Source organism: Abramis brama (assembly GCF_963993115.1).
Source record: "Abramis brama genome assembly, chromosome: 23".
In the NCBI taxonomy this organism is placed as follows: Eukaryota; Metazoa; Chordata; class Actinopteri; order Cypriniformes; family Leuciscidae; genus Abramis; species Abramis brama.
In genome coordinates, this window is record NC_139985.1 from 3,027,694 (window position 1) to 3,052,475 (window position 24,782).

Here is a 24,782-nt window from a genome sequence, read left to right on the forward strand (position 1 = left end):
TAGGAATTACGCATAGTGAAATCTAACGTAGCACGGCGTTCGTGACTCGACTAGTCGAGACTGTTTTCCAAGATGACGCATGTAAACGCGTAATGTACTGTCTTTATAAAGTATCTTCTTATTAAACTGTCTGTACACTTACAAAGTTCTCAATGCTTCGGTTTGCATGTAGGGACCCTCATTATGTTACCGTGTTAGTGTGAGGCTATTTTGAGCCTTGTTAGTGGTATTAACTAGCGATTTACTTTTACTTACTCTGTGCCCCATATACTACTGTTATGAGCTAATCTGTTTTTAAAGATAAAACTCTTTACATTCGATTTTCATGAAAACGCATCGCAGGGAACGATCGACTCGGTAACCATGTGTTAATTACCCCTAGGTTCATTTTTCACTGGAGTTGTCCTTTAATCCTCAGTGCTAAAGCGAAAAATAAAGCAGAAAGTCACAGATGTTTCATGTAAAGTCACAACACAAAGCATCATGTATCCCTGTGGTCCCAGAATGCCCAGCGGGTCGGTTCGGGTCAGGCTGTCAGGACAGATGTGCGTGTGAGAACGACGGTCAGTGTGACGGACAGACGGGTCGATGTGTTTGTCAGCCGGGCTGGACAGGAGAACGCTGTGAGAACGGTAAGGTCATCTGAACTCTGTGTGACGTACACCAAAGGCTACTGGCTATTTCTGGAAATGCAGCCCTTCAGTATATCCCACATCTATAGGAAATACTTCAGCAGGACATAAACTGAGCTTGTCCATATACACTACCCATCAGAAGTTTAAAATAATTATGATAATTACGACGTCTCTTAAGCTCACCGAGAATGCTTTTATTTGATGAAAAATGCATTAAAAACAGTACTGTGTATTGTGAAACATCATTCAGAAATCATTAATAATAATTTAGTGGAAAAAAAGCACATTAGAGTGATTTCTGAAGGATCATGTGACTCTGAAGACTGGAGTAATGATGCTGAAAATTCAGCTTTGATCACAAGAATAAATTACACTTTACTATATATTAACATAGAAAACAGCTTTTTTTTAAATTGTAATATTATTTCACTGTTTTTACTGTATTTTTGATCAAATAAAAGCAACATTGGTGAGCAAAAGAGACTCTCAAAAACATTAAAAAAAATCTCAATTATTCCAAACTTTTGAACTGTAGTAGTTACAGAGGATTTGGCTCCTACTAGTTAGATATACATATTTTCTGATGTATTTTAATAAAGACTGACTGTCAGGATATTAGAGTATAATCCTGAGTTCACTAGTCATATTCACACTGAGAGAATGATTGAACATGCCTATAAATCCAGCCTGTGTGTGTGTGTGTTTTGTATTTGTCTATCCATGTGGTGACCAAATGTCCCTGTACTGAAAATCCCTGATAAAGGAACTAAATAATGTATTTTTCAACATATAAAAAGATCAGTAGGTGTGTGTAACGAAGGGCGAGGGTGTAATGGGGTGTGTGTGTGTGTGTGTGTTAGCGTGTGTATCGGGGCGGTTTGGAGTCGGCTGTGAGGAACTCTGTGAGTGTGAGCACAGCGCCCCCTGTCATCATGTGAGTGGACAGTGTGTGTGTCCTGCAGGATGGAGAGGAAGACGCTGTGAGAAAGGTCAGAAAGGTCACACAACACACATACGCACCCATTCAAATTATTATTATATATTTAATTAAATGTTTATTTAATACTTTTTAATGATGTAATATATATATATTATTTGATAATTATTAAATAATAGATATTACATTTTTCCTTCCTATATTTTCACTTAAAAAGCAATTTAATTTATGAATATTTTTACTTGTATAATATTTGTCATATTGGTTATCACCCATAATAGGCCTAAATAATGATAAAATATTTAATTAAATATTTATTTATTTAATAAATAATAATTATTCAGTAATTATTCATTTATTTAATAATTATTAAATCATTTATTATTAAACACTTGATATATTTTACATTTTACCTTCCAGTATTTTTTACTTGAAGTAGAATTTAACTTATCAATATTATAACTTGTATAATATTTGTCATATTGGTATCACCCATAGTAAATAATAATTAAATGTTTATTTAATTATTAATTATTTAATACATAATAAAGATGAATTATTAAATATGTAATATATATATATATATATATAAATATATATGTATGTGTATATGTGTGTGTGTGAAACTGGAGCTTGATTTGAAGTGTGTGTGTGTGTGTGTCAGCGTGTCTGCCGGGCTCATACGGTCAGGACTGTGATCAGATCTGCTCTTGTCCGTCGGGATCATCCTGTCATCATGTGACCGGAGTGTGTGGATGCTCTCCTGGATACACAGGCAACGGCTGTGAGCTCAGTGAGTGTGTGAGCCCACAAATCACATCCACAATTACTGCAGAAAAGGGTTATTAAAAAAAAACATGGATAATTATTGCATAAAAGGGTTATTAAAAAAAAACAAGTAGCAACAATATTCTTTATTTAGATATGATGCAATACCAGTGCAATAATATATACTAACCACAACATATGTGACGCTGGATCACGTCACCAGTCTCGAGTCGCAAGGGTATATTTGTGGCAATATCCAACAATACAGTGTATGGGTCAAAATTATCCATTTTTCTTTTATGCCAAAAATCATGAGGATATTAAGTAAAGATCATGTTCCATGAAGATATTTGGTAAATTTCCGACCGTAAATATATAAAACGTGTATTTTTGTGAGTGAATGCAGCACAATCGTGAACATAAATGCACAACTTTAAAGGAGATTTTCTCAATGTTTCATTTTTTTGCACCCTCAGATTCCAGATTTTCAATAGTTGGATCTCGACCAAATATTGTCATATCCTAACAAACCACACATCAATGGAAAGCTTATTTATTCAACTTTACCCAAAATTTACCCATAAGATCCTTGTGGTCCAGGATCACATATGGCAAATTAAAGTCGGCAAGAATCAGAAATCGCTTCTACCGTATTGTGACACATTAAATAATATATATTTTTTTTAATACTGTACTGTTTAAAGGTTTGTGTAGCAGGTTCTTTTCAGCAAGAACACATTAAATTGATCCAAAGTGACAGTAAAGACATTTACAATGTTGCAAATCATAGTTTAAATTGTAATAATATTTCACTATTTTTACTGTATTTTTGAACGGTGAATAAGAAAAAATCTTACCGACCCTAACCGACCTTTTTGAACGGTGGTGTATGTACAGTATAAAAATAATAATTGCGTGAATGAATTGTTCATAATGAAAAAACGAATGGGGTCAGTTTTATAATTTATGGCGACTTTAACAATATACACAAGTTCTTCTTGGGCAGCGTTTTGATCTGAGTGTTGTGATGTTTTATCATGAATAATGCATCCATCATGTATGTACAGTAGCATCATCTGCCTCTGTCCCAGCAGTGTGTCCGTCCGGCACGTTCGGCATCAACTGTAACCAGGTGTGTCAGTGCTCAGAGAGAAACCAGCTGTGCCACCCGGTGTCCGGAGTGTGTTACTGCGCGCCCGGCTTCACCGGACACAAGTGTGATCAGGGTGAGACACGGGAACGTTTGCTACTGAGGATCTTTTACTGTATAAAACCCGAACCCAAACACCGCAGACGGTTACATCACGATTTCATGAGCTGATGAAAAGATCATTCATAAAATCATCGTCTCAAATTTAAATAAATACATTTTAAATTAAAAACAAACTGAAAAGATTTACATTTTTATGATGAACCATTTTAGTCTGTTTTAGTTTGATTGTTTTCATTTTTAAAAAGTGTATTTTAATTTTAATTTTTATGATTAGTGTTTTATTTTGAGTTTTTATTTTAAAATGTATTTGATTTTATGTTTATCATATTATTAAATTGTTTTAGATATTAATTTTTTTTTAAATTTTATTATTAAAATCATAAAGTGTAAAATCAAAACATTTATACAATATATATATATATTTTATTTAAAGCTTTAGTGATTTACTGTCGTCACTAAATCACACATCTCTATGTAGTTTTAATTCATTTTAATTTCAGTTTTAGTTATTTGAGTACATCAAGTTAAACTAAATGAAAATGAGAAATGTTGCAATGGTAAGTAGCTCAAATTAAAAAAAAAATATTTTAGTTATTTTTTTTATTTTTTTTACAATAACAAAAAGTACAATGTACTCTCTGAAAGCTTCTTCACTGTAATGGTCAAGACTGTGTTCTTTGTGATGTTCTCTGTCTGAGAAGAAAGAAGTGTGTTTTCAACAGAATCTGCATGTGTGTAATGTGATGCTCGTGTTCCTCTGGATGTGTGTGTGTGTGTGTAGCGTGTGCTGATGGACTCTATGGTCCCGACTGCGAGCGTCAGTGTCAGTGTGTGAACGGAGGAGTGTGTGTCTCAGTCTCGGGCGCCTGTGAATGTTCAGCCGGATTCATCGGAGCTCGCTGTAACCTCAGTGAGTCCCTGCACAGCAAACACTGAGAAACACACACTTTACCTCTCACACACACACACACACACACTCTCTCTCCTTTCCTCTTCAGCGTGTCCCGCTGGACGCTACGGGCTGGACTGTGTTCACGTGTCCAGATGTGGGAACGGGACGAGAAGCGAGCCAGTCACAGGCAGATGTGTGAGAGACGAGCGTGACCGAGGTGAGCCGCTGTTTGCTCTGATGTTAGACGTGTGTGAGGGTGTGTATCTCTGACAGACGTGTGTGTGTGTGTGTAGTCTGTCCTGAGGGCTGGTTTGGACCTGGTTGTTCTCAGCGCTGTGACTGCAGGAACAGAGGTGTGTGTGACTCCGTCTCTGGAAACTGCTCATGTGGCCTCGGCTGGACCGGCTCACACTGTGAGAAAGGTGACGTGTGTGTGTGTGTGTGTGTTCATCATTCTCTGTAGAGATTAGTGCAAACATTAGTCGATTAGCAGAGGCTTGTTCCAACAATTTTTAATTGGTTGTTTATTTTTGGGATTTTTTAAAAATATATTTCTGTTTAACTCCAATTTATTTTAATTAAATTTGAGTAATTTTAGTACATCAACTTATTTTAGTTTTAAATTATTTTGTAAACATTTTTTTTTCATCTAACATTTATATTTTATTTCAGTTAAAAAGAAAATTTTTTTATTTATATTATATTTTCAGTTTTTTTTTAGATTTTAGTTTGATTATTTTTGTTATGTGCTTTTATCAGGGGGGGTTTATTATTTATTTTGTTTTTTTGTTTTATATTTTTTTTTACTTGAATTTATTTTAATAAATGTTTTAGTAATTTTAGTATGTCAATTTATTTTAAAGTATTTTTTTTATTTTTAACTCTGCTTTTTCCAATCGAATATTTCTACTTTATTTCAGGTTTAAAATAGTTTTAGGTTCAGTTTTACTCTGGTTGTAAATAAAGAAGATCATAGCGTCACACATTGTCTCTGCATGTGTGCTTATTGTGCCAAGACTCTAAACTCTAAATCTGTCTGTGTCTGTGTTATAACCAGTGTGTGTGTGTGTGTGTGATGGCAGAATGTCCCGAGGGTCGGTTCGGTCCTGATTGTGTGTTTCAGTGTTCGTGTGTGAACAACAGCACGTGTGACGGAGTAACAGGAGCGTGTCAGTGTGAAGCGGGATACTACGGACATCTGTGTGAACACGGTGAGATCCAGAACACACAGTTAAAGCTTTCACACCTCAGACCGAATGCGTTCTGATCCGGAGTGTGTTTCAGCGTGTCCTGCCGGCGTGTTCGGGCCTCGGTGTCAGCATCAGTGTGACTGTGTGAACGGGGCGTCCTGTCTCCCGAGAACCGGACAGTGTGTGTGTCCCGCTGGACTTCACGGCTCTCGCTGTGAGAGAGGTGAGAATCAGTCAAGTTATTAAAGGAGAACTCCGGTCAATTTTAACATTGAGCTCATTTTTTTGTAAATTTGGAGTGGTGTCAGTACAGAGAACAACGACAAAAATCGGTGTTGCCTACACCGTGTTATCCTCTTTTTAAAATTTGCACCCTATTGACTTCAATGGGGCAAGTTTTAAACCTGCTTTTAGCCTCTTAACATCCTTGATGTGTCATTACAAGTGCACAGGTAATGTGAGCGATTCCTTCAGAGTGAACACGGGTGAATCTGACTGCAGTAGATGTGACAGATATGAATAAAAATTATGTTAATTCAGCCAGCGCACATACCTGTATTTTCTTCCTGTTTTCGGTCGAAGTCCACAGTAGTCGATTGTCGAGTTCAGTTTAGTTACCTATGATCACGCGCGTGAACTCGACAATCGACTATCACTCACATGGCTGTGCACTTGTAATGACACATCAAGGATGTTAAAGGTCCCGTATTATGCCCCTTTTCACAAGATGTAAAATAAGTCTCTGATGTCCCCAGAGTGTGTATGTGAAGTTTCAGCTCAAAATACCCCACAGATCATTTTTTACAGCATGTTTAAATTGTCATTTTTTGGGGCTCAGAAAAACGCGCTGTTTTAGTGTGTGCCCTTTAAATGCAAATAAGCTGCTTCTGGACAACCCAGGGGGCGGAGCTTCACGAGCTCGCGCTCAGTCTCTCAGGACAATTTCATCTCACGGAATGATGATAATATCAGAAACTCTCAGTAACGGTGTTCATTTCGAGTTGGACAATAATGCCTACAGAGTCAGAGTGCTGTATAGAGATGGAACAGGTATAGTTTAGTAGTTTAATTACGGTTATTATAGCGTATTTGTCATCTGCTTGTATGTATCCATTATTTATTAATAGCCTACAAGTCTGCTGTCTGAATGATGATCAAACATATACTGATGAGTTTAATAAAGTTTATTGTACATCACACAAAAGATGAAGCGTCAGTTTTACTTCAGAAAATCACCCTAAGAGCTGAGTAAACACAGTAAGTTATAAGAAGTGCGCAAGTACATAAACGAATTTCGGTAGAGTTGAGGGAGCATTCCTGTGGGCGGAGGTTAGTCAAAAAACTGTTCTAGTGACGTCATTAAAGAAGGAAGAAGAGGGATGTAGTCCAAACGGGCCGTTCGATGTAGGCGACTTCTGTTAAATAAAATATCTCGCTTGGCATTGAACTTTGAGCTTTATAATTTTACAGATATTATTTATACTCTAACAACAACATTACACACTAACTAAAGTTTGAAACATGGGATCACGAAGAACGGGACCTTTAAAAGGCTAAAAGCAGGTTTAAAACTTGCCCCATTGAAGTCAACAGGGTGCAAATTTTAAAAAGAGGATAACACGGTGTAGGCAACACCGATTTTTGTCGTTGTTCTCTGTATTGACACCACTCCAAATTTACCAAAAAATGAGCTCAATGTTAAAATTGACCGGAGTTCTCCTTTAAACAGAGTTAATCTGATCTTATATTTAACTCTTTCACCACCATTGATGGAATTTTCCAGGATTCTGTGTTTTCACTGTTGTGCGGTAGGGGGCGCTAGTACACATCTCTGAAAGAGTGCAGAATCTCCTGATAAAAACAGCAGAAATAAGCGATGAATACATTGCTTATGCACACTGTAGAAACAGGGGAAAGAGTTAATACCGGGATATAAATGATTTGGACTCTTCAATTAGATTTTTGTCTAAAAAAATCAATTAATCAGTAACACTTTTCAAGTAATAATAGTACTTTTCAATTCACTTTTCACTTTTCAAGTTCATTAATTCTTGACTGCTTACAAAATTACAGACATTTCCTAATTCATTTTTTGTCAAGTTTTTTGGAAAATAGTTGCCAGCCAGGGCAGCGTTTTTGATCATCAGGTTTCATGGCCCACAGAATAATTGGTTGTATGAATATCTGAACATGCAATATGTCAAAAGAAAGAACAGAGCCTCTGCTTTTAAACAAACAAAACAGTTTTGATTTATATGCTGTTTAATGTTGATGATCACATTATTTTACATATGCATATGATTACATGAGATGACTTGTTTCTTCTTCTTCAGCTTCTGTACTCGTTCAGTAGATGTGTACTACCGTATAACAGTGAAAACACTGAAAGCCGGAGGGAAATAGAGTTAATATGTGATGTATATTTCATTGAGCCTGTGCACATTTTCAGACTGATGCTTCACGCAGGGTTATTTATATTGTAAACTAAAACCATAAAACACGTTTTCATTATTTGAAATAGAATACACATTAACTTAAAGTAAAAAAAAAAAAGTATTTTATTTCAGCTTGTTGCAAAGGCAATATTTCTCATTTTTGTGTAAAATAACTAAAAACTGTATAGACATATTTAAAAAAGAAAATGAATAAAAATGACAAAAACACATAACAAAACAACTAAAACACTAACCCAAATTAAATTGAAAACAGAAAATAAAATCTTATTTAAAATCTGAACAAAACCTCTAACCGTATAAACTGTACTTTTCTTCCTCAGAATGTGAGCGTGGCTCGTTCGGTCTGAACTGCTCTCGGTCATGTGACTGTGCGGGACACACACCATGTGACCCGGTGAGTGGCAGGTGTATCTGCCCCTCGGGAAAGACAGGAGTCAGGTGTGACAGCGGTGAGTCAGTGAACCTCTGCACTCTGATGATTATGATATCTGAATATGTTCTGATAGTGTGTGATGTTCAACAGACTGCAGTGTGAACCGGTACGGGCCCGACTGCGCGCTCACCTGTGAATGTGAGAACGGATCTCAGTGCGACAGCAGAAACGGACGCTGTGTGTGTGTGAACGGCTGGATTGGTCTCACGTGTTCAGAACGTAAAGTAGTGCTTATTTTTCAGCTGTATATTGTATAATATTATATAGCCTAATATTATCAGGGTTTGATATGAACATTTTCTCTCTCACCAGTCAATCTGGCTGCAACATTTTTAAGTTACCGGCTATTTAGAACTTCTACTAGCAAAACAAAAATTCTAATTTTAAATATTTTGGAATTTAAATTATTCTTTATATATATATATATATATATATATATATATATTTATAGTTTGACTTAGTTTTTTTTATATTTTCCATTTTCATTGCAGTTTTGGTAATTTTGTGTTTTCCTACTTTTTTATTTCTATTTAGTAATTTTAGTAGTTTAAATTGTCATTTTTATTTCAGTTTTAGTTATTGGTAGCACTTTACAATAAGGTTTTGTTTGTTAAAATTAAATAATAATGAACATTTATTAATGTTAAAAACACTTAAATAAACTAAACACTTTCAATTAAGTGCCAATACATTTTTAAAATCAAAAGTTTTTGTTAACATTAGTTAATGCTCAGTGAACTAACATGAGCAACTGTATTTTGTAATGTTGTAAAAAGATATTGTTCACTGTTAATTAATACATTAACTAATGTTTACGAATGAGACCTTATAGTAAAGTGTTACCTAGTTATTTTAGTCTATTGTTAAACTAAATGAAAATGAGATAGCTTTGGCAGCTACCTGAAATAAAACAAGTTTGAGTTTTTTAATACATTATTATTATTATATTTAAATTAAGTAACAAAAAAGTAGTTTGATGATCTTAGTTAACTCGAATAACCCTGATATAGTATACAAAGTAATGCAATATGTGATTTGAATGTTTGTAGGTGAAGCTCCAGAGCTCGACTCCTCATAGCATGAACACACACACACCATAAAGACTACATGGAAGCACGAGTGTGTGTAACAAGCAGGAGGTCGTGTTGGCCGTGGAAAAGCGATGGAGCGCAGGCGCGAGAAGTGATCGATCAAACACACAGACGCACTTTACTCACCGCAAACACTTCATACTTGATCTTCCTCCTTCTTTCAGGGGATTTTAACATCGTCTGTGTTGAAGAACTGTTGTGAGATATGATTCACATCTGACTGTAAACAGGAGAAAAGTGCCTTTTTGATTTTTTATAAAATTTCAAAACAATCTCAGATTATGTCACTCATTGTTTACTAATATTGTTGAACCCAAACTGTTTGTTTTACTGTAACATTTGATTAAAAAACATGTGGATGTCAAGATATTGTACATGAAATGATGTTTCATGATGTTCTTTTATTAAAGGAGGGTCTGTTTGTGAAATATGTTTATATTAGAAAACATCGGGAACCGGTGCAGTTTTTCATCCGTTCCATTGCTTCATTTCCTGTTTAGCATTTGATTGTTTTGTATAAAGTTTGAGTTATTTATATATTTTGTACAATATACAAATATACAATTGTAAATGTTATGCAAACTCTTTAACGTGTGACCCTCTTACAGAAATAGTTTTTACTCAACGCCCCAAGAAAGTTCATTCTGGAATGCTAGACTTTTATTTTATTATTTAAGAAAGCATGTTATGTGTAAATGTTTCAAAGTTTTTTTAATCCAGGGGCCAGATTTTCGAAACCCATTTCTGAATAAAAGACTGCCATTTTAAACTGATGTTGTTTTACTTTTTTTAAAGAGAAAATAAATAAGGTAATGTTGTATTATATAATCTAATATCTTATTTTCTTGAGATTGTTCTTAAGACAAAATTTGAGAACCTGGAAATAATTTTTCCCACTTAAACTTCACAAATATTGTGCAAGTCTTGAAAAAATTCATAGAATATTTTCTTAAATTACATAATTCTTTCTCCGCCAGCATTTTTGATCATTTTCACAATAATCTGGGGGCCTTGAAACATTTTTGTTGAATAAATATCTGAACATGAAATATCTGAAAAGAAAGAAATATCTGGCAGGGAAAGAGTTAATAACTTTTTTTTACTCTGGCCTCAGTTTTGTAAACTTAAATTTCGGCAGTGATATTTTCTTATATTTTTTTATATTTTCTTCCACAGCAAGAAGACAAATACACAAACGGGCTGTTTTTCATTGTCATCATTTTATAGTTGTCATTTCATAGATACTGGCGCTGTACATGTCTAAATTCAGATTCAAGCACAATGCAGTCAGCAAATGCCTTTCGATGAAAATAAAGAACCAAAGGCTGGAGTGATCAGGACCATGAATACTCTTATGTATATATATATGTATATATATATGTACAAAGGTCAAACTATATACAGAAATCTGACTCGACATACAGTATTTCTCCACAAAGCGTGGATATGTAGCTTGCCATTGTATACATTTCACAGAATTCTCCAAAATGCATATTCAGTGCAAATAATTGCTCTTTGTATTCTTTGTCGTCATCAACATCATCATCATCGTCAGGTCAGTACCACCGAAGGGCAACAAAGAATGGTAAAAAATTAAAATCATATTTTTGTCTTTATCCTTGCAAAATATCAAACATTAAAAATGATTTCCTTGGGAACTATTTAAAAAAAAAAAAAACTTCTACACACATATCCATAACCTCTGACCTGTAAAATATGGATTGTAGATGAGGGTTCATCTATATGGCTGAACTGATAATTACAGATTTAATCGCAAATACACTTTCCCTGCTTTTCTTAAACAACTTAAAATGTCGCTACTAAAAATTCTGCCAGTTTTACACACTACTTGGAGGCACGGAAACAATTCTGTCAATGATATTCACGTCTTCTTGATGAAATCACCGGATGCTATCAGACGGCAAACAACATAAGTGCCTTTAAAGTTAGTCAAGGAACAACACTGCTAAGAAACAGGCTGACGCGTACGACACTGATCAACAGAACACACTGAACATGACGAGTCCATTCAAAGCCGCTCCGCCAGATCTAGTGTCTAGAACACATCAACAACTAACACATCATGCCTGAAACTAAAGCCTTTATTCACAAATCTACTGCTCATCACATTACTTCTCTCACACACACTTTAAGTGATGCAATTCAATTTTGATGATATTTCAGTGCACTAATATTCTGCTGACGATACACAATGAAATGTAAAGGAATGTTTCAGGTTCGATGAACTGAAGCTCTAGGGACAGAAATGTTTGGAGAAATGGCGTTGACAGAAATGAGCTTTCAATGAAAGTCTACTGGGCAAAAGAACATTAAAACACTGTGTGTGAAGTCAAACCATAATGACTTCAATGTTATACAGTATTAGCATATCAGTGTGATCAAATAAATCATTACACTTTATTTTAAGGTGTCTGTGTTACAGTGTAATTATACAGTATATTTAAGTACTGAGTAATATTAATTAACATGCACTTACTATAGGGTTAGGGTAGGATTGGGGTTTGGTTGAGGGTTAGTTGCATGTAATTATGAATAATTTAACAAGGACACTGTAAAATAAAGTGTTACCAAAAAAAAAATAATAACAATTCTTACTTTACACGTCTGTCACACATTTATAACCATTTGGCTATACCATTATATTTTTCAACTTTTTAAAAAAATCATCATCGATGAATTTATTTGACTAATTATATTTTGCAAAAAAAGAAAAGAAAAGAAAAAAAAGATGGCTATTGAGTGACACTATCTTCATGAAAATTAATCATATTTTCACCCCAAATTCTCATTTGAAACATATTAGACAATATTAAAATACACTGTTTGTGAAGACTTCAACATTATACTGATACTTGTGTGACAAAACTGCTTACAATACTATCCGTGCCCAATATTTATCACCATCAGGCTAACACCACCCCATTTTTTTTTTTATTCTTTAATTTTCAATTAATTTGTTTAATTTATTTGCCTTGCTCTGTGAATCTGACTGAAAAAAAAAAATCCAGATAATATTTGACCCTAAAATTGATTATATTTTATTAGTATGCTTAATTGTGTAAAATTATCCCGATGAAAACTCTTCCCAAATTCTCATTATTGTAATGCAAAAAAGTAAACCCTGTAAATGTCGCACAATATGCACCAAGGAAACCAGAAAAACATATCTACCTTCAGAAATGATGTCAGTCACACATAACCTCACGTCAATCTGCTTGAATAAAGTCAAACCCTTTGAACAAAACAATGAACAGCTGCACATTTCTGCTATTAACATGTCTTTCCATTTTAAGCACAATACTGTAAAAAAAAGATGTTTGTTTGGAAAGATCATCTGTGGTAATCGACACGCATCAGCTGAACTTCTGAAACATTCCTTTAAAGGGATAAAAGGAAGACATTAACACTATAAATGTAAATCATCTCCAATTAATAAGTGCCTAATGAATAAAGTGCAAATCTTAGGAATAACTGCACCGTTATTATCACACAGTTAATGTACGTGGCTCCAAGCGCTCAGTTCATTATTCTTCAGACAGACACGAACGCACAGATGAGATGGACGGACACAAACTTCAACATTCAACTGTGTTTAAAGCTGATCTAAGTCATGAATGGAGCTTTTTGTATATCACATTTAATTCCCATAAGCACACAGCATCCAAGTTTTGTTGTTTAAATTTGATTCTGATCTGTAAAGTAGTTTAATCACTGAAGAACAGCAAGCTCATCTTTTCAGAACTGCAAAAAAAAAAAAAAAAAAAAAAGATCACGTAATTTCCGTCTTGCCGATATTATCTGTGAAAATGGGCTATGACGATAGCACTAGCCGATTGTGCGCTGAGAGCAGCGAGCACTGATCCGGGATCCAGCATGCTTTCCAAATGAATCTCATGCATTTCCCGTGTGCTCGATCAGGGCCAGTTTGATTAAACGCTGCTCGGATTCAGAAATATCTTGCTGATCGATGTTTGGTGACCGACCTCCATTTAAAAAAGATCTAAAGACTGCTTATCATTCATACTGGGTGCACTATGTATACTTGCACTAAGTATGTATATATGTACTTATATTTATAGAGCGCTGCTAAGAGTGAATACAAAGTGAAGAAAGATGCGCAGTTTAAAAACCAGATACATGCTGCTAAATGACCGATCGTCTCTCCGTCCGAAAGAGGACACGGGAGTCACGTTACTGACGGGATGTGGGATAAATCTTTGGCTTCAGCCACATGTATCATCACCAGTACATACAAGAAATGCCCAGTGTCCAGAAATGAGATGAAGAAACAGACACTTCTGCTTCTTAACGATGTTAGACGATGTAGCTCTCTCTCTCACACACACACACACACACACACGCACGCGGACATAGACATTCTACTGCAGTCCCTGAGCTGCTGACACAAACAGGTCTTTGCTCCTATTGGGCAGGCGAGATAATGCCATTTAAACAGTCCGCTTTTCCATTGGCTAAAAACACCTGCCATGTCCCTGTGCTGGTGAAGGCCACAGGTGACGCATCTGTAAGCCCCAGCCAAACTGCAGGGAATATTATCAAACTGATTTTTATTTATATATTTTTTGGTGCTAATTATAGATGTCCAATCGCAGGGGTGGTAAAGCAGAACTGTGTTTTAACTTTATTTAGGATTGACCCTTCAACTTTTCTGTTAACAGTCCATTTTTTTTATAACCATTAGGCTTCCGCCACCCCATGTTTCTACTCGTTTTAATCATCTAAGAATTTGCCTTACAGGGTGAACGCTATGAATAAAATTTCCAGATATTTCACCATAAAATCAATCATTTTTGCATTATATTTTTAGGACTTTCTATTATTTTGTGACATTATTTACATGACAATTAAGCACATTTCCTTCTCAAATTCTATATTGTAATGCTATATGTACTGTATGTATATATACATATGAAGAGTTCAGATGCAAAAGCCTCTAAGTTCCATCTGAAATTTTCTTCTAGAATGATCATTTTTATCAAGCTCGTATATTTAAGTTCAGTAATTTCACTTAAATGACAATGAAAATTACCTATTAGTTGTCATTTAAGTGAAATTACTGAACTTAAATATACGAGCTTGATAAAAATGATCATTCTAGAAGAAATGGAACTTAGAGGCTTTTGCATCTGAACTCTTCATATATATACAATACATATATATATTCTTATTAAATACTTATTACTAATTTTTTACATTAAAATCGGTACAATAAACACTACCACATCTACTTAAAATGAAACTTAAACATACTTATATACATATTTGCTCATTTGAGAAGGAAATGTGCTTGATTGTCATGTAAATAATGTCCCAAAGCAAGAAAATTTTTTTTTTAATGGTTTATATAATTTCATATATCGATATTGATTCTGAGGTGAAATATGACCAAAACATATTCTTGACATGTTTCCTAACATTCACTCTCCAGACTGAAAACTAGTAATCGCATTAAATATTTTTGAAGCATGCGTATCCCATTAATACTTCAGATCATTCAATCTACACTTAAAATCTAATAACTCAGTGAGAGTAACTGTAATATCAGTACACTAAAGGTGTGTGCCTGGAGCAGGTTACTGTGGAAGGAAGACCTCGGAGGCTCATCGCCGTCAGTTTCCAGCGTTCTTCAACAACCAAACAGAGCGCTGCCCTCCAAAAGCACAACATCTGATGGAGTGATCTGACATCAGAAGGTCTCTTGCAGAACTGTTAGCAAAGAAATGACACATGAGAAGCCAGGGCCGCCTTTCGAGGCTAAACAGAGAAGAGCGGACACCGAGACGATGCAATGCCCTGTGCAGAATAAGCAAAAGCCACTGATTTTTGCCCCATTCCACACTAGCGAGGAGCTGCGTTTAAATCAGTCTTCACAAAGCCACTCCCTCTGATGTTCCCTTAAAGTGCTTATTGGTTTGCCTGCGGAGGGGGCGTGTGCATACGTAACGCAGACGACACAGTGAAGAGTTCTGGGCCGAGACACCTCGACGATGTGAGCGAGGTGAGCAAACCCAAATGGATCACATGAATGGCTATGGATCATGTGCAACTGATTACCTATTTCAGCTTGAGCTCCATTTTTGTTATTATGCATTCAATATTTAAAACAAACAAACAAACAAACAAAAATGTTATATTTCCAGCAACCAAGCAAGCATGTTATTTATTTTTTAAATGTTTTAAGCATATTTTTAATTCTGTTCTTAATTACCCTAGTGATCTCATTTTAAAAGTACCTTGACTGTAGAGTAAACACGGATGAATCCGTAAGCACATATCTTCAATGCATCGCTCTCTATGCTGCATTTCAACCCCTCTGTCAGTGAATGTGTTTGTTTTGTGTATTTTTCACGTGTTTCTTGCCCTTTGTGTTCTAAAAGTCTTGCTCTCCAGGGTTTGTGGGTGCTTGCCCGTCTCATGCGGCCGGTACTCATTCAGTAAAAGCTGAAGCTAACGGAGGATCAGGCAAAGGTGAGTGCGGAGCATCCGGTCCCGTCTGGTTCCACACTAGGAGCGGTAGTCCTTTTTACTGTAGGGTTTGTTTCCCAGGATACTGTCCACCTCGTGCACGATGGAGGAGGATAGCTTTGGAAGAACCTGCAGAAAGAGCTGCAAACTGAGTCTGGTTTCCATGTATATATAAAGAGTGAGGTCAAACATTATTAACCCTTTGCCACTAGGGGGAAGTGTGTGTGTGTATATATAAAATATATATATATATATATATATATATATATATATATATATATACATACTACACACACACATTTAAATAAAATATATACACACATATATTATATAAACACAATTTTTAATGTTAGATGCGATTAGTCGCAATTTATCAATTTGAAAGCAATAATATATATATATATATATATATATATATATATATATATATATATATATATATATACAGTGAGGAAAATAAGTATTTTAACACCCTGCTATTTTGCAAGTTCTCCCACTTGGAAATCATGGAGGGGTCTGAAATTGTCATCGTAGGTGCATGTCCACTGTGAGAGACATAATCTAAAAAAAAAATCCAGAAATCACAATATATGATTTTTTAACTATTTATTTGTATGATACAGCTGCAAATAAGTATTTGAACACCTGTCTATCAGCTAGAATTCTGACCCTCAAAGACCTGTTAGTCTGCCTTTAAAATGTCCACCTCCACTCCATTTATTATCCTAAATTAGATGCACCTGTTTGAGGTCGTTAGCTGCATAAAGACACCTGTCCACCCCATACAATCAGTAAGAATCCAACTACTAACATGGCCAAGACCAAAGAGCTGTCCAAAGACACTAGAGACAAAATTGTACACCTCCACAAGGCTGGAAAGGGCTACGGGGAAATTGCCAAGCAGCTTGGTGAAAAAAGGTCCACTGTTGGAGCAATCATTAGAAAATGGAAGAAGCTAAACATGACTGTCAATCTCCCTCGGACTGGGGCTCCATGCAAGATCTCACCTCGTGGGGTCTCAATGATCCTAAGAAAGGTGAGAAATCAGCCCAGAACTACACGGGAGGAGCTGGTCAATGACCTGAAAAGAGCTGGGACCACCGTTTCCAAGGTTACTGTTGGTAATACACTAAGACGTCATGGTTTGAAATCATGCATGGCACGGAAGGTTCCCCTGCTTAAACCAGCACATGTCAAGGCCCGTCTTAAGTTTGCCAATGACCATTTGGATGATCCAGAGGAGTCATGGGAGAAAGTCATGTGGTCATATGAGACCAAAATAGAACTTTTTGCTCATAATTCCACTAAACGTGTTTGGAGGAAGAAGAATGATGAGTACCATCCCAAGAACACCATCCCTACTGTGAAGCATGGGGGTGGTAGCATCATGCTTTGGGGGTGTTTTTCTGCACATGGGACAGGGCGACTGCACTGTATTAAGGAGAGGATGACCGGGGCCATGTATTGCGAGATTTTGGGGAACAACCTCCTTCCCTCAGTTAGAGCATTGAAGATGGGTCGAGGCTGGGTCTTCCAAAATGACAATGACCCGAAGCACACAGCCAGGATAACCAAGGAGTGGCTCTGTAAGAAGCATATCAAGGTTCTGGCGTGGCCTAGCCAGTCTCCAGACCTAAACCCAATAGAGAATCTTTGGAGGGAGCTCAAACTCCGTGTTTCTCAGCGACAGCCCAGAAACCTGACTGATCTAGAGAAGATCTGTGTGGAGGAGTGGGCCAAAATCCCTCCTGCAGTGTGTGCAAACCTGGTGAAAAACTACAGGAAACGTCTGACCTCTGTAATTGCAAACAAAGGCTACTGTACCAAATATTAACAGTGATTTTCTCAGGTGTTCAAATACTTATTTGCAGCTGTATCATACAAATAAATAGTTAAAAAATCATACATTGTGATTTCTGGATTTTTTTTTTAGATTATGTCTCTCACAGTGGACATGCACCTACGATGACAATTTCAGACCCCTCCATGATTTCTAAGTGGGAGAACTTGCAAAATAGCAGGGTGTTCAAATACTTATTTTCCTCACTATATATATATAAAAAAATCATTTAATAAAGATAGCATTTAAAAAGACCAATTTCGAGCTGATTAAACACTTTACATTCGAACTAACTAATGCCTTCATTCAAATGTCCTGTTCAAAATATTTATATTCGATTTCTTCAGGTTTTCCATGAATGTGAAAACCCTGATTATTTGAGTTTACAGAAATAACATTTCACAGCCAGCAACTCAGCCTTTGCTAAGCTCCGCCCACCCAGAGTACAGTCGCTCGCTCGGATGAGTTTTACAGAACGTCCATTAGGAATGAACCGGAGATTCCTGTGAACAGCATGATATGCTGTAAAATGGGCTCATAAAGCGATTAAAATCGAACGGATTATTCTTATGAGATTGGAAAGCATGCTGTTATATTGTTAAATTGCACAGTAACATGGTTAAAATGCCAGTTTGATTCAGAATGGATGCAAATGCCTCTCACAGCCAACTGTAAAGAGAAAAACCTCATTTGATAGCCATTAACTAAAACGTTTGTGCAAGAATTATCAAAATATAAGTACCTTGTGTAACTATAAGTGCTTTTCCAATGTTTTATGAGGCTTGTTTTATGAATAACACAAGTTTAAATACAATCGACAGAGGTAAACAGCTAAATGTATAAACGATTGCATTCACTGACAGTCAAAAATAACAAAAAATATCTAATAATAGAGTGCTGCAGGAATGAAGCCTTTTTGTAAGCCAAAACCCAGAAACAAGTTAGCATTTTAGCACTGTGTGCTCCGTAGTCCTTAAAGCAGAGGGTTTTGGAAAGTGGTTTTTGATTAAATGCATGAAATAAGGTCTGTGGTTAACATAAAATCAAGATATTTTCAAAATACATCAGTAATACCCCCTTGAGACCTTTTAAAGAGTTTTCAGGACATTAAACGTCATCATTTGAACAGGAAAACTTTTACATCCTCATAGTGTTTAGATTCGCTCTCCTGCAAACTATCAAACTCAAACTTTCAGCAGAGATGTTTTTGTAAATAAAGACTGGGAAAGTTTTTGAAATCTAAGGACATGTTTACTCCTGGTATTAAGAATGTGTTTTGGTCGATTGCATCACAAGTGGACGACGCTAAATGTTTTGAGCTTGTCCACTTTCAACCACTTCCAGAGGTAGTTGAAAATGCATTAGACCGGATTGCTTTCGCAGTGTAAACGCTCATGTGGTCGAAAGTGTTCAAACAGCCACTAAAGAACCTACTACTACTGACCTAAAGCATGAAAATTATGAGAAGAGCTCTAGACAGACGGGGTTTAAACTTTGTCGGCTGAAGACCCAAGTTTGGTTTGAAGATGAAAACTGTAACATGCACAATGTTCTCTCACCATTCCTGATTTCTAACACACACTTTTAATTTTTAAAAATGTACATTTATATCTCTACACTGTGTATTATTACTTACATTTTATTAATTAATATTAATTATTACTGCTAGATTATATGGATATCGCCATTATGGAACGTTGGGCAGCAAACTTGCACTTGGCCAAACCTGAAAATATCTCATGTTGGGATGATGCCATCTCCACGCTAAAATCTTTATTGTAGTCATCTTTTTCTCTCTCTTGGGGTCCTGTTGGGTGGGGGGTTGGGGGGTGGGTGGATATGTGGTATTCCTTGCATATACTCTGTCTATTTGATTTCATATGCTTGGTAGTTTTGCCATTGCTACGTATTTATTATTTATTTGTTATGCTACACTACCTTGTCAATTTCTCTGTTAATTTTGCTATTACTGTTAAATTGATGCTTGCCACATCTGTTTGTTCATTTGCTTGTTGTTGTCTGTTTTGTTTTTGTTTTCCTAAATGGAAAAACCAATAAAAAAATTTATCACACAAAAAAAAAAAAAAATTAATTATTACAACGGTTGGAGGTGTAGAGGCAAATTTGGCATCTTTCTCTCATCTGACCAAGGTAATCATTCTCAGGATATATATTTTTTCCTCTTTTGGAAAGTCATAGAAATGCTATGGTATTTATTTTTTTTTTTGCTATTGAAGCAAAAGGAACACAAAAAATAATATTTGTTGTCGTTTCCATACACCACAATAAAAGTTTGCCCAACTAATGACTTCTGCTTCTGGGAACCCTGGAAATATGAAAAGTCCATATGGCTGCAAGTTGCAGTCAACTAAGATTGGTCAATAACGGGTTTGAGGCGGAGCTTAGCATTTGATTGACACTTGCCACACACTTATTTGCATTCTCACCTGTATTGCTCCTATATTCTCCATGAGCTGGTCCGTGTTGGAGGCTCCGAGGAGCACAGAGCTTACGCCTTCATTTCTCAGGCACCACGCTGGAGACAGGCAGCAAATATGTTGAACATACAGCATAAATAATATCATTCACAACATATGCACACCCCACCCTTAAAGCAAAATCTACCCATCACGAAGAGATAAATGTTATGTTTAAAACAAAACATGAAATATATATATATATATACACAAATTAAGCCATTTCCAAAATTAAAGCAGCTAGTTCTCCCACTCCTACACACATTGAAGCATCTCAAAAAACACACAGCAGTTGCCAGACCACTCTGTTACCATGGCTCCCAGCACCAGGACACACCGAGCGCTCAAAATCAGAGCCGCGTGATCTTTTATTTGCAGGAAGAGGAGTGATATCTGCAGGAGCGCAGAGGAGGTGAAGAGGAGCCATGCTGACCGCTGACGTTCCCTAAACACGGTCCATGCAACACCGCGCCACACACAGACAGGAAGGAAACTCTGTGGGGATTTCAATCCCTCCTGGGAGTTTGATTGCGTGTGTATGTGTGTGTGTGTGTGCCATCTGTTGCGCTGGCATTCCATGTGTTGGCTCTGCAGTGTGTTTACTGTACTGGTGTGTGTGTGTGGGTGGTTGTGTTTGTAAAACGACAGCCATTTGGAAGTGTGTTCTTATTTTTCAAGGCTACACTGTGTCAGCTCTGATGTTCTTCGTAAATCAGACTACAGTGGATTTTAATGGATTTAGCCCTAACAGATTGATTTGTCTGAACACACACACACACAAATGCAAATGGTATACAATCACGCCGACACTGTAACAACAGATTTCTGGGAATAAACTAAATTGCCTAAACTAGTGTTGGGGATTAACTAACTTTTTTTTCTTCATGTTTTTAAAACAACGTAGCTTTTCTAGTATGCTGTAACCTGACAAAACACGTCATCAGCAGTTTTTACGTCACAATGCACTGGCAAGTGAGGCTAAAACCAAACACTCTCCTAGAATGTCCTCTCTCACAAGTAGCAATGGGTAATATGATTCATTTCAGCGAATCGATTCGTTCAGATGGTCAGTTTCAATTAACTTACTTAAAGGCAGATTCATCAATTTATAACATAATTGTCCCTGTGCATAATTTTCACTTGACAAAATAATTTAGTTAAATACTCCATAGCATTAATTATTGCACTATAGATATTTGCACTATATATATACACTTCAAAAATCTATAGAGCAAAGATGTTCAATATTGTTATCTACTTTTGTTAGCAACTTAATGGAACAACTTTAACAAAAGGGAAACTTTCAGCTACTTTTACAAGCTATTCATAATTTACTGTGTAAAACCAGCCTCCTCAACACTATCAATAACACACTGGATGATGTCATCCCTCAAAATCATCTGCCCATTTACATCCGTGTGCAGTTCGTTAACCCTCACAGCAGATCTGACCCGCAGCACTATTTTTATATTCGTTGGCAGTCGTCTAAATGAGCAGCGGTGGCTGTATACCGGCTGTGAATCGATCGGACACGCTTGTGCGGGGGAAGTGGGATCTGCAGTGTTTGGGAGGGGCTGGCATCCCAGTAATGAGGTGCGAAACGTAATGTACGACTGCATTAAAGGCCAGGTGAGGGAAGGGGACATTATTCTATCGGCCGCTGCTTTGGGGATTGAGGTCCTGTCAAGATTTGTATTACCCTGCGTCCCGCAGTCGATGAATCACAGAGCGTGTGCTGTCACATACAGTGCCAATTTACCACTCGGAAAGGTTGGAAAGATGAGGGACTTCCTGAAACTTTATGGACCCAAGTAATGAAGGGTATCCGACCGCGGTGTGACGGTGGTAGAGGTATGACGATAGAAATGCGTTTTGCTATATCATTTCACGTAAGATATATTGGTGGAAACACGAGTAATGTGAAAAACATTAGTATAATACTAAAGTTTGTATTATGTATTGCAGGTTTTGCACTTTTTTTTGGGACAGACTTTTTTTTTGGGACTATTTGTTAAAATTATTACGAATAAAAATAAAATAAAAATAACTAATAAAAAAATAAAATAAAACATTTTTTTGGGGAATATTTGTTATAATTATTTAGATAAATAATTACTACTACAAAAAATAAAAAATAATGCAAAAAATAAAATTGTTATTATTTAAATAAAATGATTTTGGTAGATGTATATTACATTTTAAATAAAACAAGTAGATGAGATGAAGTACCTCATCTAAAATACTTTCTAAATTCAATAACTTGACTGGATTGTCCCAAAATATTTGTTACCACATAATTATATAATATATCATTTAATATATAAATTATGTTTTTTTTGTTGAATTTCCACCAAAAAGAAATAATATATTGTGTTATACACTGATGTACAATTGCTCTGTGATGAGACTTCGGTTAAAGCATTACACAGCACTTTCCATCTCAGATACCACACTGAACATCATAAAACACTATGCAAAATCAATTTTAAAGTATTTTAAAGAGCTCTATATATTTATCACTACATTTAAGCAAGAATACAACGCTACGAGTAACAATCTCCCATTAACAGTTCCCTAAAAGCCACAAACGAATCGCATTTGTTCCTGAACTCATCCGCTTCCGCTCCGGTGGTCTGAGGAAGGGGAGGATGAGAGGGGGAGAGGATGAGCGAGGTACAGGACGGACGGACAGACAGACAGAAAGAGAGAGAGCGGCAGTGTGTCTTTGGGTTAGGCGTACCGATGGCTAGCTGTGGCAGCGTGCAGCCCAGCCGCTCAGCGATTGCCTGCAGCTCTTTCAGCTTCGCCTGCTGGCGTCGGCCCTCCTCGCTCAAGATCTTGTCCTTCAACCACTGGTAGCCCTGTTAACAACACAGCACACCTGCTCAAAAACAGGGGCCCACGCCTACAGCGGTGCACTGACACACACACACAACACAGAAACACACACGCTCTCGGACACGTAACAACAGCACCTGTGTGGGCGAGGGCCTGTTTTTAAACACGTGACTCTGTCCGCCCAAAAGCTCAGACGAGCAGAGATGAACTCGCTCGGAGAACTTTAGGGGGTAAAGAGATCTTATACACACACACAAACATAACATGACTTTTGTTTTGACAAATGACACGTTTTTTTGTTGTTTTTTTTTTGCACTAAAATGTAGTATAAATTATATATATATATATAAAAAACACATTTCTATAAATTTAAAGCCAACATGAAACATTTGCAACTCATTGAATTTGGTAATGTGGGATATTGATAAATGTAATCAGTGATTTAATATAAATGTTAAACATATGAATGAATATTTATAATTGAAATGAACAGCATTTCCATGTATCCAAAAGGTAGCAATTCCTATTTTTGTTGTATCTTTATGGAAGTGGTGTGCATTCAAATACTGTGATAAATGGCAATGTTTTAGAAAGACTAAATACCACCAATAACAGCATAAAACAGACCAGTGTTGTTATTGTTAACTAAAACTATTTAAAAAAGTGTTTTTGCTAATTGAAATAAAGCTGAAATAAAATAAAATGTAAATATTAGATTTAGTTGCCTTTGCAACTAACTGATATGAGTTTAAGTTGAAGTACTACAATAAAAGAAAACTGAAATTAAAATAAATTACAGCTAAAAACAAATATTATAGAAAGTAATAAAAATGACAAAGGCACAACAAAATAACTAAAACAAAAATTACAATGAAAACAAAAAATATAAAAATAAAAGCTAATTCAAAATAAAATAAAAATGTACAGATCATACAGCATAAATACTAAATAGTATATAAATAATGCTAAAATGCAGAAATATACTAAATAGCTACTTGGCTATTGGTCATGTTATTGATGTTATTGATGATCAAAAAATTAGGAAGTTGAGTAAATGTCTGAAACTAGTATATTTTGACTTCATGTTGACTTTAAAGTACAAAATAATTAGAGGGTAATTTGTACCGAATAGCAAAAAGCGAATGTTTGTGCGTGTGCTAGACCAGGATAAATAATCCAGGCTCAGGTCCATTATTAGTAAATATTAATTAACAGTGGAAAAGGACCAGTGTGGTCTAGTGATCTAAACACTCATGGGTCTCCGAATCAAACGGACCCATCACTGTTCAGACCACCAGCACGGTTCTGTTATAGTCAAGTGTCAATCCACACGTACGTTACACAGAGGTAACAAGAAATCAGGAATATTTAACAGTGTGACACAAGACTACAGGAGGAAGATGATGGGTCACAAAAACACCAATGAGCCAAAACATGCGACTACGCCAACACACAGCTCGGGAAACAGGTGATTTTAAAGTGCACTTGTGTGTGTGGTTTAGTGT

The 24,782-nt window shown here is 36.1% G+C and overlaps 2 protein-coding genes across 6 annotated transcripts in view; one reads left to right on the plus strand and one right to left on the minus strand.

Annotated features, from left to right (window-relative positions):
* Nucleotides 1-10,381, plus strand: part of megf6b (multiple EGF-like-domains 6b) — a 67,853-nt gene extending 57,472 nt beyond the window's left edge. The window contains exons 27-38 of the mRNA XM_084100172.1: nt 504-632; nt 1,496-1,624; nt 2,237-2,365; nt 3,435-3,566; nt 4,335-4,463; nt 4,552-4,662; nt 4,739-4,867; nt 5,528-5,656; nt 5,730-5,858; nt 8,412-8,540; nt 8,615-8,743; nt 9,574-10,381. Of these exons, the coding sequence (XP_083956298.1) occupies nt 504-632; nt 1,496-1,624; nt 2,237-2,365; nt 3,435-3,566; nt 4,335-4,463; nt 4,552-4,662; nt 4,739-4,867; nt 5,528-5,656; nt 5,730-5,858; nt 8,412-8,540; nt 8,615-8,743; nt 9,574-9,602 (1,433 nt within the window). The 3' untranslated portion in view covers nt 9,603-10,381. The remainder of the gene's footprint in view (nt 1-503; nt 633-1,495; nt 1,625-2,236; nt 2,366-3,434; nt 3,567-4,334; nt 4,464-4,551; nt 4,663-4,738; nt 4,868-5,527; nt 5,657-5,729; nt 5,859-8,411; nt 8,541-8,614; nt 8,744-9,573) is intronic.
* A 5,404-nt stretch (nt 10,382-15,785) lies between these two features.
* The window catches only part of kcnab2a (potassium voltage-gated channel subfamily A regulatory beta subunit 2a), a 100,418-nt gene continuing 91,421 nt past the window's right edge, over nt 15,786-24,782 (minus strand). For all 5 annotated transcript variants that reach the window (XM_084100175.1, XM_084100174.1, XM_084100176.1 and 2 more), the window contains 3 exons: nt 23,180-23,300; nt 20,410-20,498; nt 15,786-16,251 (listed from right to left, as the gene is read on the minus strand). In XM_084100175.1, the coding sequence (XP_083956301.1) occupies nt 16,162-16,251; nt 20,410-20,498; nt 23,180-23,300 (300 nt within the window). In that variant the 3' untranslated portion in view covers nt 15,786-16,161. The remainder of the gene's footprint in view (nt 16,252-20,409; nt 20,499-23,179; nt 23,301-24,782) is intronic.